The sequence below is a fragment of the Cornus florida genome, unplaced genomic scaffold (genome assembly GCF_030987335.1).
Source record: "Cornus florida cultivar Cherokee Brave unplaced genomic scaffold, ASM3098733v1 CherokeeBrave_3.0.0_Hap2_Chr03, whole genome shotgun sequence".
In the NCBI taxonomy this organism is placed as follows: Eukaryota; Viridiplantae; Streptophyta; class Magnoliopsida; order Cornales; family Cornaceae; genus Cornus; species Cornus florida.
Window position 1 is genome coordinate 9,633,203 of NW_026775573.1, and position 16,623 is coordinate 9,649,825.

The 16,623-nt window shown below is 35.7% G+C and overlaps 2 protein-coding genes across 4 annotated transcripts; one reads left to right on the top strand and one right to left on the bottom strand.

Annotated features, from left to right (window-relative positions):
* The first annotated feature begins 379 nt into the window (after positions 1-379).
* Positions 380-5,295, top strand: LOC132299383 (zinc finger CCCH domain-containing protein 53). Of its 2 annotated transcripts, none has more exons than XM_059795942.1 (10): positions 380-823; positions 1,191-2,454; positions 2,544-2,723; positions 2,829-3,014; positions 3,092-3,177; positions 3,304-3,555; positions 3,646-3,808; positions 3,917-4,135; positions 4,252-4,331; positions 4,469-5,295. In XM_059795942.1, the coding sequence occupies exons 2-9, from the start codon at positions 1,367-1,369 to the stop codon at positions 4,283-4,285; spliced, it is 2,208 nt and encodes a 735-aa protein (XP_059651925.1). In that variant the 5' UTR covers positions 380-823; positions 1,191-1,366; the 3' UTR covers positions 4,286-4,331; positions 4,469-5,295. The 2 variants fall into 2 exon arrangements, with proteins under 2 accessions (XP_059651925.1, XP_059651926.1); XM_059795943.1 differs by having other exon boundaries at positions 2,829-3,008.
* Positions 5,296-10,387: 5,092 nt separating this feature from the next.
* Positions 10,388-14,126, bottom strand: LOC132299384 (APO protein 4, mitochondrial). 2 transcript variants are annotated; one of them, XM_059795945.1, is made up of 5 exons: positions 13,977-14,121; positions 13,848-13,897; positions 12,829-12,922; positions 12,213-12,573; positions 10,388-11,539 (listed from the first exon to the last, which is right to left on the bottom strand). In XM_059795945.1, exons 4-5 carry the CDS (start codon positions 12,467-12,469, stop codon positions 10,813-10,815), a joined length of 984 nt encoding a protein of 327 aa, XP_059651928.1. In that variant the 5' UTR covers positions 12,470-12,573; positions 12,829-12,922; positions 13,848-13,897; positions 13,977-14,121; the 3' UTR covers positions 10,388-10,812. The 2 variants fall into 2 exon arrangements, with proteins under 2 accessions (XP_059651928.1, XP_059651929.1); XM_059795946.1 differs by lacking the exon at positions 13,848-13,897 and having other exon boundaries at positions 13,977-14,126.
* Positions 14,127-16,623: the final 2,497 nt, after the last annotated feature.

Here is a 16,623-nt window from a genome sequence, read left to right on the forward strand (position 1 = left end):
TATCTATTAAACAAATTTAGAAACTGAGTTTCATCTGAAATTATTATTGATGCACAATTCGGTTCATTTGTAGCCAGTTCTCATTCTAGTTTGTCTATTGGATTTATCTCATTCTCAATTTTCTTTACATACAACTGAATTGGGTCACTTTCTGTTGAGTTAATCTCAACTCTTGTGGTCACATAAAATTTACTTTCAACCGAATTGATTTCCAACTTTTTGAATCAATACTATGCATGATGAGACCCTGATAGAATCCAAGGTTCAACTTCCAAGTCCCAAACACGAATGTCATTGGAGAGTGACTTCACGCTCCATATCTGCAAGTAGGAAAGCCCTCTTCCTCAGTAGGGAAAGAAATGAGAAATGGAGAGTAGTGTCAGAGGTTAGGGCAAGAGAACGTGCACTATTTTCTTGAAACAGATCTGGATCCACTCAAGCACCCACACTCTCTCTTTCTCTCTCTCCTCCTGTCACTCTTGCCAGTCGTTCTTTTATATTCAAAGGAGAGAGAATAGGGAGCGTAGAGAGAGAAAGTTCAGCTTCACTGTCCACTCACCCACAACCCCAGAAAACAAAGGTGAGAGAGAGGTAGGAGGTTTTTTGAATTTGGAGAGCAACACAACACAGCACAGCAGCAGAGGAGAGCAATTGATGGTCTCTGCTTCTGCTGCCTACTGCCAATTTCTGCAACCTGCATAGAAAGAAGGCGGTGGTTTGGCTTTTGTAGTAACTTTTGATTACTAGTTAGTGTTTAAATGAAAGAGAGAAACAAGAGAGACATGAATGGGCTGATCACATCGTCAGACTAAAGATTTCATGGGTAAGCCGTACTCTTTTTAGAGCACAGAGAGCAAGTCTTTCTTCTATTTTAGTATAGTTTGGAAAAAAGTGAGGAAGAAAAGATAGACACACAGAGAAAGAAAAATGGAATGACCTCTCTATTTCTTTGTTTTCTTCTATCATCTGTTTCTTTTGCTGCAACTATAGTTTTCAGTTTTCTTTATTGAGAAATTCAACCACCATATTTTCCTTTGAACAAAGGGAACCTTCACCATCCTCTCCTTTTCATTACCCCCACGAGAATACTCCTTTTTAACATTTCCTTTTCTTTTCTTTTCTTTTCTTTTTTTTTTTCTTTTTTTCTTTATTTTCTTTTCTTTTCTTTTCCATTTGGGTTATCTCTGCAGGAACAAGAGAAAGAAAGAAGCTAGCTTACTGAACTACTCTACTTCTGATCAACACAATCTGGTGGGTAGGTAGGTAAAGCCTTTGTGTTACTCAAAAGAGAGAGAAAGAGAGCAAATAGTTGGAACAAAAACAAAAGGGTTGGAGGGTTGGAGTGGAATCTACTACCAACCCTGACATGGATGCATATGAAGCAACAAGGATTGTTTTCTCAAGGATCCAAAATTTGGACCCTGAAAATGCCTCAAAAATCATGGGTCTTCTTCTAATCCAAGACCATGGTGAGAAGGAAATGATTCGCTTGGCTTTTGGCCCTGAAGCTCTTGTTCACTCGGTGATTCTCAAAGCTCGGAAGGAGTTGGGACTTTCGTCGAACACTCCTTCCACACCCTCCACTCCGTCGTCTCCGTCGCCGTTTCTTTCCAACAACAACCCGATCTCTCTTTCCCGCCAGAATTCTTCTTCCTCTCCGGTTCCCTCTTGGCTCCCCGGTGGTGGTGGTCGTGGCGGTGGAATTAATCTTCCGTCCCCTCTTTCTATCCCAAACCCATCTTCTTCCCCGAATTGGGCTGCTTTTTCTGATTTCCCGAACCCAGAAGATTTAATCAGTCCAAGCTCATCTTCAACCTTCGTAGCTGCTTCGAGTAACACAATCAATAGCATACCAGTCGGAGCGACTTCGTCGGCGTCGATGAACTCTTCTGCTTCACCTTTCTACGGAAGTGGAGGGACTGATCTGATTGACGAATTTCAACTCCAAGACCAGCTTTCCTTCCTCAATGATGGCTCGCCGACTCTCGGCCCGAAAAGCTCCGATTTGTACTACCCACAGCCGGATTTAGCCTCCAGCCCCGGGAACGGCGGCGAGCTCTTCCCTTCATACGGCGGTGCAGCTAACTGGGGAGGCCTTCCCCACCGCCGGAGCTGCTCAGTTAGCGATATTTGCTTGGGATCTGATGACCCATCTGGTGGATTTGGGTGGAAGCCTTGCCTCTACTTTGCTAGAGGCTACTGTAAGAATGGAAACAGTTGTAGGTTCCTCCATGACAACCTCGCTGACCCAGATGGTGCCTCCATGGTTGGCTCGCCGAGTAAGCTCGAGATGATGGAGCAGTGTCAAGAGCTTCTCAGATCTAAATCAGCCCACCAACAAAGGTTTGCTGCTGCTTCTCAGCTCATGGGTTCGTCTTCCTTCCCCTATTCACCATCTTCCTCCAACAAATGCATGAATTTTCTGCTCCAGCAACAACAAAGTGACAGTCAAAGGTATCACATATATAAATAAATATCTATATCTCTCTCTGATTATCATTTTGGCATGATTTTGGTGTGATTGTGTTTGTTATATGTTGTAGGGCGGCTGCAGCAATGATAATGGGTGAAGATATGCACAAATTCGGGCGATCCCGACTCGAAAGAAATGATTTTTCAATGAATGGTGGGGTGGGAATGATGAACTCTAGTTCTAGACAGATTTACTTGACTTTCCCAGCTGATAGCACATTCAGAGAAGAAGATGTGTCCAATTATTTCAGGTGTCTGGTTTGTGTTCTAAATAAAGTTTGGACCTTTGGCCTGAGATTATAATTATTATATCTTGTTTGGTTGGTATCTAAATTGTTTCAATTTTGTTCTTGAAGCAATTATGGACCTGTGCAAGATGTGAGGATTCCATACCAGCAGAAAAGGATGTTTGGGTTTGTTACCTTTGTCTACCCGGAGACTGTGAAGATCATTCTTGCCAAAGGGAACCCCCATTTTGTATGCGATGCTCGGGTGCTCGTCAAGCCATACAAGGAGAAGGGGAAGGTCCCTGACAAGTACAGGCACTCTTTCTCTCTCTCTCTCTAACATTGACTTGGAAAATCTCGGTGTTTTTGCTAATATTCATGGGGAATTACAGGAAGCAGCAGATGGAGAGGGGAGAGTTTTCGGCGTGTGGTAGCCCTACTGGCTTAGATTCAAGAGACCCTTATGATTTCCAGCTGGGTAAGCAAACATGGTCAATGTGTCCGTTGTTTCATACATTGATGGTCATATATAATCCAGTAAATTAAATTGTATAACCTGTAAATGTTGTATCGCAAATATTTATGTATTTTTCTCCTAATTCAGGAGCAAGGATGTTTTACAACACCCAGCAAATGTTGTGGAAGAGGAAACTGGAGGAGCAAGCTGATTTGCAGCAAGCCATTGAACTCCAAGGCCGAAGACTGATGGGTCTGCAACTTCTTGATGTAAAGCGGCAAAATCATCATCGAACACTTTCCACCGGAGGTGCCATTCCGTCCCCTACGCAGTCCCCGAATTTCTTCAATCAGACTCTGGTTCTTCCGCCAGATCGTAGCAGCCCAGAAATCATAGAAGGTATATATCTCATTTGCATTATTGAGTACCCAAAATCTGAACTTGAAGTGAAAGAGTTGGTAATTAAGTAGTATCATTGTTTTGCTGCAGAGAATGGTTCAAGTCCAGTAATTACAAACTCTAGCACTGCTATGGCTGATCAGCAGAGTGCAAATGTGACTGAGAAAGAAAAGGATTCATCTTCATCTGGCAATGATGGGAGTGACAATGGCAAAGAAAGCCCCCATCATGAAGAAAGTGATATACAAGAAAGGTATGAAACTACAGAAAAATCATGTTTTTACTTAAATGTGTCTTAATTTTTCAGCTTTTTTGGATTCATTCTATAATGTCTTTTAACACTGTTGTGTTTTGAGTGCAGCTTGGAGCACAACCTCCCCGATAGTCCTTTTGCATCTCCGAAGGCTCCCGGAGACTACATGACCGCCTTCTCCAACGCTGCCAGCGAAGCCGAAGAGAGTGCTGTGTTTCCGGTGATATCGGCTGCTAACGGTAATTTGATCACTTCATCCTTACTTCCTGCTACTTCTACACTGGACATGGCTAATTCCTTCAAATCATGTTATTTCCAAGTTCCCAGGTATTACTTATCATTTCATATATATATATATATATATATACCATTCATTGTTCTATACAAGTATCAATATATATATATATGCAATTTAGCTATAAGCTTTTGAACTTTTGCTACAGATTCTCTTCTGGACAAGGGGCCATTGAAATGTAGGCCATGGCCGGCATTACCCGGCCGAACTTTAGCTTCCTTAGCATAGGTAAGTGATTAAAATTGTTTCAATCTTAATCCCCTTTTGTTTTTGTTTGCTTCTTCACATAACCAACATTTAGGGTTTTTGCCTTTTTTTAATGGGTGGTTGCTCTGTTTTGGCTGTTTTTGTGTTGTATTTTACAGGAAGAAGATTGAGAAAGTATAACCAAAACCAAGTTCAGATCTGTAGAAAAATCACCACCACCACCACCACCACCTCAACTACTAGCATCACTACCATCATCATCAAATGCAATACTACTTACTAAAATACAAATGATACGTAAAAAGGCAGTAAAAGGAGTGGGTCAGCCATTTCTTTCTTTGTTTGGTACTATTTTCCATCTCATATTCTGTAGTAGAAGTTGAACCACAGGAACAAAAAGAAAAAGTCAAAAAGAAAATCAAACAATCAATGTGTAGTAGTAGCTGTAGTAGTAGTAAACTGATGGGGCAGCAGCGGCAATTTTCTTCCCCTTTCTCACCCACCATTCATGGAATTATTTCATGGCTTTCCCAGTAGCCAAACAGGAGCCCATATGTAGTTTGTTTGTTTATTAGTGTCTGTTGGTAGGAAAGCAAAATTAAATGAATATGTGTACAGCAGAAGCGGAAACAAGAAGAGATCAAGAAGAGGAAAGAGAAGATGTGAAATGTTGTGTAACTACAAGGCTGATTTGGTGCCTCAAAAGGGAAGTGTTTGGTGTTTAAAGGTCTGAAGGGGGGGGAGGGAAAGAGGAAAGAGAGGGGGGAAGGTAAAAGAGTAGTCAGTCAGCTCACCTCAGCAGTTTCAGGTACAAAAAGAAAGAAAGAATATTTTCTACCATTATAAGTTGTTTGCTGTTGTTGTTGTTAATGTTTATACACAGCATCAAGCTTTAGAATTAATAGACAGAAAGAGATAAATTTAGAAAAATTTGAGAAACGAAAATAGTGTTTCAATCTAATTGGCGGTCCCTCTCTCTCTTTAATGTGCTGTGCCTTTTTATATTTTTAAAGTACTTTGTCTCCTTGTTGCAGTTGCTCCTTTATTATAATGTGGGGTCTGTGTGACTGTGTATGTGTGTGTTTTTCTTCTTTCTTTTTTTGTGTGGCTTTTATGGAGGGGAGGGAAAGAAAGGTCACATTGTCACATGTGTGCTTGGCACTGTTTGTGGGTCCTATTTATTTATCTAATGCCAGGTTGTGTGGGACCAGTCCACCAACACCCATGTGAGTGAGTGATGCCACAACTCTCTCTATATGTACATGTATATATATATATATTTCTATATATGTATGTGTTAAAGACTGTACTACTGTAGCAGAGGGGAGTGGAGAGAGTTGACAGGAAAGGACACACACGGGATCTAAAGAAGATGTGATGCCACACGTATGACAAAAGTGCACGATGCAGGAATCTTTCGAGGGCTGTGTGTGTGTGTGTGTTTTTTTCATTTTCTTTTTATTATTATTACTGTATTATTTTTTTTTTCCTGACAAATTTGACTGTTGTCCATTGGAGTTCGTAACAAAAAGTGATAAAGGATGAGAGAAAAAAAAAAAAAAAAAAAAAAAATGGACAGGCTGGGAAAGTGGATAAGCACGACCTGTCATAATTATGTCATGCGTGAATTTGAAATTTTATGCGGGTTTGTATTTAACTCTGGCTTGAGCATAGATTTTGATTTTTACACCCCTTGATATGAGAAAATTCCAAATGAACAAATATTTCAACTTCTTAAAAAGCCGCTTCGGATATCAGGACGGCTTCAAAAGCCCTAGATCTGGGGTTTAAGTTCTCGCTCGGTGTTTTTGGTGGCTAGCTTCTACAGTCCTTACGGTGCCTTACTTGACTCGGGTGGGGAGGCAATTATTTGGATTTTTTGGAATTAGTCGGGTTATTGAGGGGTCTTAAAGGGTCATGCATTTCCGACACTTAGGATTAATTAAAAAAAAAAAAAAACAATTTTATTAAAAAAAGTAGAAGAAAAAAAAATAATAATAAAAAACCTCTCTGTTGATTTACGTCCTTGAAATTAGGTGGAAGTCGCATTTTGCAATTACATTTTTATTAGTATATTTTTTTTCCCCTCTTAAATCATATTAGGGAATTGCAAAAAAGGTCGATTATTAAAGAGTTTGTTGGTCTAGGTGTTGGTTGGATTTTGAGGGCATCTTGAGAATGACAGTTTTGTTTGGCTACTGCAATGGGTAAAGTCTATCAAGAGTAAGAACATGTACTTCTTTGCCTTAACTTTTGTATAATAATGTTTCAATTAATTGAACTGATCCAAACTTCATATTTTGAAGCAACCAATGTTCATGACCAAAATAAGAAGATAAAGGGAAAGGCATGACCCCAAAATGGAGTGGAATTTATATGGGATATGTGATTCCGTATTTAATATGAATCTTAAGGTCCATTAATGTAAGTCATGGATAATCCAAATAAATCCAAGCCTAATAAAAATGGAAATTTGGTTAAACCCCTTTACGAGCCTTGTGAGAAATTATTATATGGCCCAATCCAATCAACACTTGATACATCAATAAATGTGTCAAAATTTCGTAAATGGGATTGTATGTGATTCCATATTCAATATGAATCTTGGGGTCCATTAATGCAAGCCATGGATAATCCAAGTAAATCAAAGTCTAATAAAAATGGAACTTTGGTTAAACCCCTTCTATCTCATGCCTTACAAGAAATTATTATACGGTGCGGTCCAATCAACACGATACATCAACAAATGTGTCAAAATTGTGTAAACCTTATTCACAATTTTGATCGGTCCAATCCTTCAGTTTCAATCGACTAACGCTTTTAGTCACCTACTGTCTTGACCCAACTTCAAATAGTCACATCTCCTTCATTTCTTAACCAAATTGGGTCAAATTTTAGTCTAAATTCAATGATTTTGAGTTAGTTTTCCAATAATACTAACCTCACTAAAAAATTCCAAATGTAGAGGAAGTTGTGACCATTTTAGTTCGAACTGCTTCAGAAATCTTTTAAATCGAAAATTGCTAATTATGTGAAAACATTGTTTTTGCATATAGAACCATAGGAAATGGGTTTATATTGTTGTGATGACCTAAATGGATACCCCTTGACTCATTTAGAGTCAACTCACTTCTCACTTATCTTGAAATGACTATTACCCTTGTGTGACCTTGAGTGAGGACCCGATTGATGTTTTGGATCCATGGATTTGGATCGTTACAAAGATCGCTTAGCAAAAATAAGAATATATATATATATATATAACCATCTATTTTAGTTAAGACATACATATTTAATTATACTTTATTAATTTAATTTGATTTAAATAATTTTTATTTTTTCATCGTGATTTTTTTTTTTTTTTAATGTTATAATCAAATGTTATTGAAGAAATGAAAGTGGAGAGCGCACAAAGTTAATTGTCAAATGTTATTCATGTTTAAGTCTACTTTATTAACTTAATTTGAATCAAGCAATTTATATTTTTAATTTTTTCACATAATCAAGCCTTGATTTTCTTTCTTTCTTTTCTCTCTCTCTCTAAAGTAATATAATCAAAGTTTTATTGAAGAAAGTAACACTACTGGCTATTATATTAATTTTTAAACTCAAATGAAAATGATTATGCTTGAATTTATTTTTATTATTTTTATCAATTTTTATTTTATTTTATTTTATTTTACAGTGGCAAGAAATATACACTCATACACACTTTTTGCCATGGGGCTACATGACATTTGGTTTTTAAATTATTTTTATAAGTTGCTAATATAAGTTTTAAAGACTTAATGGTGTTGTTGAAATTTTGTACCATCTTTTGAAGTTTTTGGTTAAGTGGGCATGCATATTGCTGGTACAAATGTATACCAATCTTGAAAACAACAACAACAACAATAATAATAATAAAATAAAAAGTCGTTCAAAATATCCAACCTCATTTTCTTATAGAAGAAAATTAATAGTACTATATATATCATCACACATAATGACACATCTCATCTATGAAAAAACTATAATTATAATTTAAGACGGAGAAGAGAATATTTATGTATCTCTCTCGTAATTAAATTTTAGTAGAAAATAAAAAATTAATTAAGGTTCAAACCATCTTGTTTAATAAAGTAATAAAAACCAAGACTTGTGACAATTGAATCTCCAAATAAGCGTACATTTATTATGGAATTATATACCTTCTCTTGTTTTGTTGATCAAAACTTCGTTGCAGACCAATTGGAACTAACATCACACACACACATATATATATTTGATAAGTAGAATTGGAACTAACATCACATTACACATAAAAGACGTGTCTTCTTTTATTTGTTCTAAATTTTAATTTCCTCAATAGTATTCATGGAAAACATAAGATAAAACTAGAAATAGCCTGATTTCCATAAACCGAATTTAATGGATTTAATTATTATTTCCACTCATGATGTACTTTGTTGATCTTAAAGTTGAATGGCAGTGAGAGTTTGCATTTTTTAAAACATTTAATACATTAATGCACCTTTTGGGAAGATAGAAAGGAATAAACAAATTTTATTAGAGTTGGAAGAGATGAGAAAAGAGGATAGATGAATCATCCGTCATCAATCACAAATTTCTATCCCTCCAAATATTTAAGATTTTTTAAATTATAAAATTTTCTTTATAATTTAATACTCTTTCCTCTCTTGTAACAAACAAAATAAGATATTATTTCATTTTCTTCCATCCAACCAAACAAAATTAAATTAGGGAATGACGTAATCTCTTATTCCCTAGTGCCTCATACATCTATTCTTTTCTTCCTTCACACAAAACGGAGCATAAAGTTGAATGTCGAGTGAGGGTTATTTTTAAAAAATTCAAAAACCTCTTCTACTACCCACACTAATAATTACCTATTTAAACTAAACTACCCTTCTAATTAATTAAAATGTAAGATTTAACAACTCTTCATTTTCAATTTGTATATGTAATTTTATAATTTATTTTCAAATAATTGAAATACAAAAAGTTAAATAACTAAGTATCCAACTTAATGTATATTTTTAACAATTAATTCTATTATGCTAATACTTATAATATCCAACTTAGTGTATGGTTTTCTTATAAATGTCTATCTATCAGTATCAATACCTATATTTATTTATCTATATAAATTTTTAGTAAATTTTAATTATTTTATATAGATTAAAATAGACAACTGATACTTTTAAAACTAAATTATCTTTATTAAATTTGTTCCAAAGAGACACATCATACTTCCTTTTCCTAAAGAACACATTGTTTGAGTACCATTTTGCATCAATCTAAAGCCATTAAGAATACGTCGTTTTGATGACACTGAAGGGAATTCCTTAACCTGGTTAAGCGAAAGGTTAAAAAGAACGAGGGGCCCATTTTTGGAATGAATCATATAGGTCCAACATTTATTTTTATTTTCTATTCACATTTGAATTTTCGAATCTTTTAAGTTTTAACTTAACCAAGCAAGCCCTAAATTTATTGAGATGTAAGTTTATATTTTAAAGTAAATAGTGTAAAGGAATATTGTACTAGATTCACTTATTACGTTATCTTGTAGCAGGAAGGAATGCCTTTCTTTTAACCTCATATATATTGTTTTTGAGTTTTATCCAAGTACTACACAATTCCTTGCCAAAGAGAATAAAAAAGAATATGAAAAGATGGTTCTTGAAAAAGGCCATTATCTAAGCAAATTTTGTGATGGGAAGAAGATGTCAAAAAAAAAAAAAAATGAATGATATTTTAAAAGAAACAAATATGCAACAGAAATTAATATAGCAAGAACTGCCAAGTCCCGTTTGCATGCGATGTGTTTTAGGCATTATGTTTTTTATTAATATCAAAACAACCGTTTTGCTGTAGAAGTGTTTTTGGTAGAAATCGAAACCATGTTTGGTAATGAAAATTTGTTTTTGAAAATTTGCTTTAATTCTTCCGCTACGGTACCAAAACACACAATATTACCAACTCGGTGATATGGATTTTGACCAAAAAATCTAATATGCTATGAACTATCCTGAAGAATCTAAAACCAATATCAATGTTTCAAACATGACATGGGCTCAAATTTGAATACCAATATCAGAAAAATAATATCGTAACACTTTCCAAACAAGCCCTAAGAGATGGACAATATCTGCTTATCTAGTGTATGTTCCTTCTATAAAGGTGCTGGAAGAAAGAGATAAAGAAAAAATGCATACAGATGGGATTTAGAAAACCTAAATTACCATAGAGAGAGAGAGAGAGAGATCTAAACTGAACACCCGAGTCTACTAACATACTTTCTGGCTAAATGCAGAGCTAATGCACCAATGAGTGAGACGTACCAGAAAACCTTCAGCCATATGAACAAGAGAGTTGATTAGAACCCAGCTTGAAAATGAAAACTGCAAGACTTCACTGGAACATTCTGGATTGAAATTGAATTGTCTTGAAGCAACCCCACTGAAAATGCAACGAACAGAGTATAAATTTTTTTGACTCATACTGGTGGTGCTGATAAACCCATCACTTTCATCATGCAAGCATACTTTGATGGTGCAACAACACCAAACTTCGTGCACAGATCGACCACAGCAGGGGCATGCCCATAAAAATCCCGCCCTTCATTTACAAGAACCAAAGGATCCTGAGGCCGCCGGCACCACACAACCTTCGGAGGCACCAAATCATCCACCTCTGCCTTCTTCCAGAAGTGGTTGCCTCGCCAACTCTCATACTTAAACACCCCACAAAGCCGAGCTTTGTGCCCAGATGGCCCCACATGAACTTCAGAACAATATTTACAAACCTTTGCTGGATAAGCCAACAATAACTTTTGCACCCCAGATCTAACTGTCTCCCATGCCCTCAAAGTTCCATTTGCTATCAACCTAAGATCATCAGGTGACAAAGACTCTGCACCAGTAACATCACCCACAATATTATCTGAATTCCAACTACTAGAGCATAGACTTTCAGCATACTGATCAGCCCCTGCCTGCCAGCAAAGCTCAACTACAGCAGGTACACGGTCAAAATCAAATCTTTGGTTGTGTTTGATTACTCCTTGGAACATGTTATCAAGGTGAAATGTTTCTACAGGTACGAGCACATCATTCAAGCTACCACTGATCCATTCATGAATGTGGTTCTTGGAACGACGCTTGTAACCACCACATGTCTTAATTAAATGGCCTTCCTCGCCAATATATACTTCTGGACAAAATCTGCAAAGAAACAATGCCAAGTAAAATTAAATTTTCTTCCTAAAAACTATTAATACATTCTTCTTTTTATGAAAAATTAGTACTTGAAGAAGACATAAAAAGAAATATGTGACATTTTGAAGGAACCAAGTTGATTTAAGTGAAACTGAACTGATGTCAGACTCGCTAACTGTTATAAGAAATACCAGTAGCAAAGTCATGTTCGTTAGAACCTCAGAGTAATCACTCATATGAAGAGAATTAAGGAGATAAACGTGTGTGAGTGTGATAGATTTTCGAATAGTAACAATATGAAACAAGATTTCCCTGAAAGAATGGTAATGTGGCGAATTATAGCTTTTACAATAATAATCCTCCATAGGATTGAATTAGTTGTGGTAACTATATTTATTACTAATTTTGCTAATAATCTATAGTAGTTAGTGACTTGAAGATTGAGGCTTTAGTTCTTTGTGTAAAAATTAATTATCATTGATCCGAAGATCACGCTAGGTAAAATTCAGGTAAAAACTTTAGCATAATGAAATATATATACCCAAATTTTGTATTGATTATCCCCAATACAGGACACCAAGTACCTACTAGATGTGTGAGAATATAAAACGTGGATTTGAATGTGCGCGCGCGCGCGCAGATATATATATATACATATATATAGAGAGAGAGGCAATACCTGCAGGCCCAGATTGGGAAGCCTTTGAGAAGGGTGGAGACGCCTCGAATGAGGAGGGTTCTGGCCTTGAGGACGTCTAGGGCGACAGGAACCATGGCTTTTACCGGATAGTCCTTGGCCCTATCCTCAATCCTCTTCAGAATCATCGGACGGAGCTTCTTCAGATCCACCTTCGAATCCCAACTGTAGGATCGAGAACACCCCATCAGTCCTCTGATCAAGAAGTTTTGCCATTCTCTGTTCTTCCTCAGAGCCATTCTGAACTGTGTCTATGGTTGAGGACCCAATCGAATTGTCACTCTACTCTTCCATCTCATTTTCTTTCCTCATTTTCCCCTTCCAGTTCTCTCCCTCTCAACACCTGAATTGTCACTGTGCAGTTAGCAACTATGCATGTGCAAATAATCAAGAGTGCAAACAAAAATCAACTGCACAATTAGAAACCAACTGTGCAACAGCCCAAACATCAACCATCCAACAACCAAGTGTCCCCCAACTAACAAAAAATAACCCAACTGTGTTGTCTGTGTCACATATGGCATCACAAAAAAACTTGTCCCAAAAAGTATGCCTATTTCCATATAGATCTTCCACCAAAAACAGAAAAACATGTTACCTTAATCCCAAATACCCCTTCACTTGCTGATGCTCTACTGGACTGTGGATGGTGTAGTTGCTGCTGCTATACTTGACACTGCATAATTTGTAACCTGCAAAAATAGAAGCACTAGATAAGCCACCTTGAAACATATTCAATGCCATACCAGTCCGATTATAAACATGTTTAAGCACAAATCCATAAGCAGATGAGTACAACTCCAAAAAAACGATAACCATTTGGCATTGTTAACATCTCCATAAGAAGAGTACAAAAATTTTTGGCATTCATCAACAAAAGGCCATTAATAAACAAAGAAAATGAAATTAAAATCAAAAACACACAAAGAAAGATAACGTGACTGACATAAAATTCTGAATAAAAATAGCAAAAGAAGTAATTGTAACAAATAGAAAAACTAATTTTTTTTTACCAAAACCAAAACACAACTCTATTCTTGCAGAGAATAACGAAAAAAGAAAACCTCAAAAAGAACAGACTTTTACCCATAAATTGTATACCTATATTCGGCAGGATTCATCAGAAAAAGGAGATTAATAAACAAAGAAGAAGACTCTAAAATCAAAGATAATGTTACTGACATAAAAATTCTGAATAAAAAAAATGAAGTAATTGTAACAACTATAAAGACTAAAAAAGTTTCATTATTAACTAAACTGAAAATTCTGAATTTTTACAAAAATAAAAAACCAACAAAAAAAAAATAAAATAAAATAACAAATTTCATCCATAAATTGGATACACAATCGGCTCGATTAATCAACAAAAGAATAAACAAAGAAATAATAATAATAATAATAATGTGCCCAAAGAAAAATTCTGAATAAAAGTTAAAAATGAAGTAATTGTAACAAATAGAAAAACTAAGTAAGGAAAAAAAAAATTTGAAAAACTAAAAAACTTTCATTCTAAACTCAAAATTCTGAACTTTCACCATAACCAAAGCACAACAGAACTCTATTCCTAATTTTAACTTCGAGAAGAAGAAAAAAAAAAAAAACCCATAAACTGCATACCCAATCGGCACGATTCATCAACAAATGGAATTTATTACACAAACCCCAATCTGAAACGAAGGAAAACATGAAATAATCAGATCAGAGTGAAATTGGATCCCCAAACGGATCGAAATTATGATTAATTACCTGAACTTGAAGAAGCAGATCAGAGAGAACCGGCTTCTTCGAATGAACTACACTTGCCACTGGATTGATTTGGAGTTCGATGGGAAGAGATGAAGAGAAGAAGGCGAGATAGATGGTCTGTGATATGTGTGAGAGCATCAGCAGCGGGCTCTGGAAAGCCTATTTCCGCGAGCCCAAATGGCCAAATGTGCCAAAGCGGTCTCGTGCTAATTGGGCTAGCCCACATGAGCTTGCGTGCTGGCTCGTGGAATATGCAAGCCCAAAATGCAGTGGAATTTATATGGGATATGTGATTCCGTATTCAATATGGAATCTTAGCGTTCATTAATGTAAGCCATGATAATCCAAATAAATCCAAGCCTAATAAAAATGGAACTTTGGTTAAACTCCTTTTATCTCATGTCTTATGAGAAATTACTAAATGGTCCGGTCCAATCAACACTTGACATATCAGCAAATTTGTCAAAATGGTGTAAGCTTTATTTAGTTTTTTGCTGATGTGTCATGTGATGGTTAATCGGGACCATGTTATCTGAATCAGAAAAATCTTCTAAAGTATAATGGATCATTTTCAATTTCGGATGGATGAGACATTTTTAGAAAAATGGAGGTGTTTTTCTCTACTTTTGTTTTATTGAGTGGGTGGTATATGTAAAAGAATGAGGTGTCGCTATCTATTATTTGGTAACATGAAAGAGAATGGGGGACTTTATATAATTTTTTTCACCATAATACCCTCCTTGTATAATTTTACAAAAATTAGTGGAGCATATAATAACATCCCTTTACATATTATACGATATTTATGTTTATCTTCCGTCCTCTCTTCTATCAAATTTTAGAGGCATGCAAAATGATGGGCCAGGAACTCAGATCCCCTCCCGTGCAAGAAGTTATACAATACCCCATGCAGGGGTACCGTATCCCAAGTTTTCCAGCCACTGGATCATTCCATTAGGTAGGCCCCATTATCACATCTAACGGCTGAAAAATCTAAGGGTATATACGGTATCTCGGGGTATTCTAGAATTTTTTCCTCCCGTGTATAAGGGATCCAATGCCACGCAGAGTTCCAACACGTACGGGGATCAATGGTGTTAAGCTTCGTGTCTATGCACCAAAACGATACATTTTCAATGCATAAGATCAACCCCGAATAGGAGGTGATATTGGTAATGCTTAATCTATTACCTATCCATTTATCCATCATTCCCTTCCCTCCAACTTTTCCTTGCACCAAACGGTAAAGTTTTGCTCCATCCCTCATTCTCCTCCTTCCCACCTAACAAACATAACCTAAAGATCTTCTAACTGATGCTTTAAACACTAATTAATACAGTGTCTAAAATGCAGGGTAGTTTGTCTAACACGTACGTACACTTGCTATAGGTCACTGTCCCCCGTGACCTAAAACTCCTTTTGAAGAACATGGTGGGGTTGATTAGTGTCTTGGTTAGCTCTCTCAATTAAACCATCATTTATATGTATTGGTGGATATTGATGTTGGTCCAAATTAAATAAACTTATGTGACAATCATGCTTTTGCTATTACTTTATTAATAAAACCAAATCTTAATAATTATATTAATGAAACCAAATCTTCATAATTATATGAAACCAAATCTTAATTGTCTAGTCATGTGACTTATTAATGAAACCAAATCTTCAGAATTATATGTACATGGTACGTTTTATTATCAGCAGAGTCTTGCCCCCTTCAATAGGAGAAATTAAAGACTTTGTTCCTAATTTTAAAAACAATTTTATATTTCCAAAAATCATATTGGTTTGGATGGGCTCTGTTTTGTTTGAACTTTGGTTTGGGCTTTTGTTTAGGCCATGTTTTGCCTTCGGGCTTGTTGGGCTTTGCCCTCTGTTGTATATTCCCTCTTCTCTGTGACTTATTTTCTACACATTCTTAGCTAAATTGCAGAAGACTTCGAGTTTAATATTTGTTTTTTATAGTTCTTATGAGAGTTCAAGTTTGCATGAAGACAAAATGAGTTAGAACTATTTTTCAAGACAAAAAAAAAATAAATAAATAAATAAAGGAAAAAAAAAATAAAAAAATTGGAGTCAATTTAAGACGTAATATAACCTCTCAGAACTGATTGAAGTTGAACTAGATGAAATAGCAAAAACAACTGAATGCATAACCTCTCAGGGAGTAGAATGCTCCTTTTTGATGGGCACTAAATTAGCCCATAGTTTGATGTGATCTTTATGGTATACACATTTTTTTTTAGTACTTGTAAATCTCACTTAATATAAAAAAAGGGACAAAAGTTCAGACCGAAGATTTCAAGTTCGAGCTCACATTAAAACTGTTTTCATGGTTTGGATGTTGGTCGGTAAAATAAAGAAATAAATAAAGTTGTAGAAGAGGTCAAGTGAAGGGACTTGTGAGTGGTGTTTCTTGTCAAGTTGAAAAAAAAAAAAAAAGAAAAAAAAAAAGGAGGAGGCTTTTTAACATGTCAAATAGTAATTTAGTGTAATTTGAAAATAATAATATTAATAAAATACTCCATTGGGTTCAAAATATAGTAAATGGGTGTGAGTATGTTTTTGTTTTTCTAGTCTTCTTCTTCTTCTTTTTTTCGGTCCCTCTATTATCTTTACCAAATTTTTAAAAAGTTTATCAATGTGT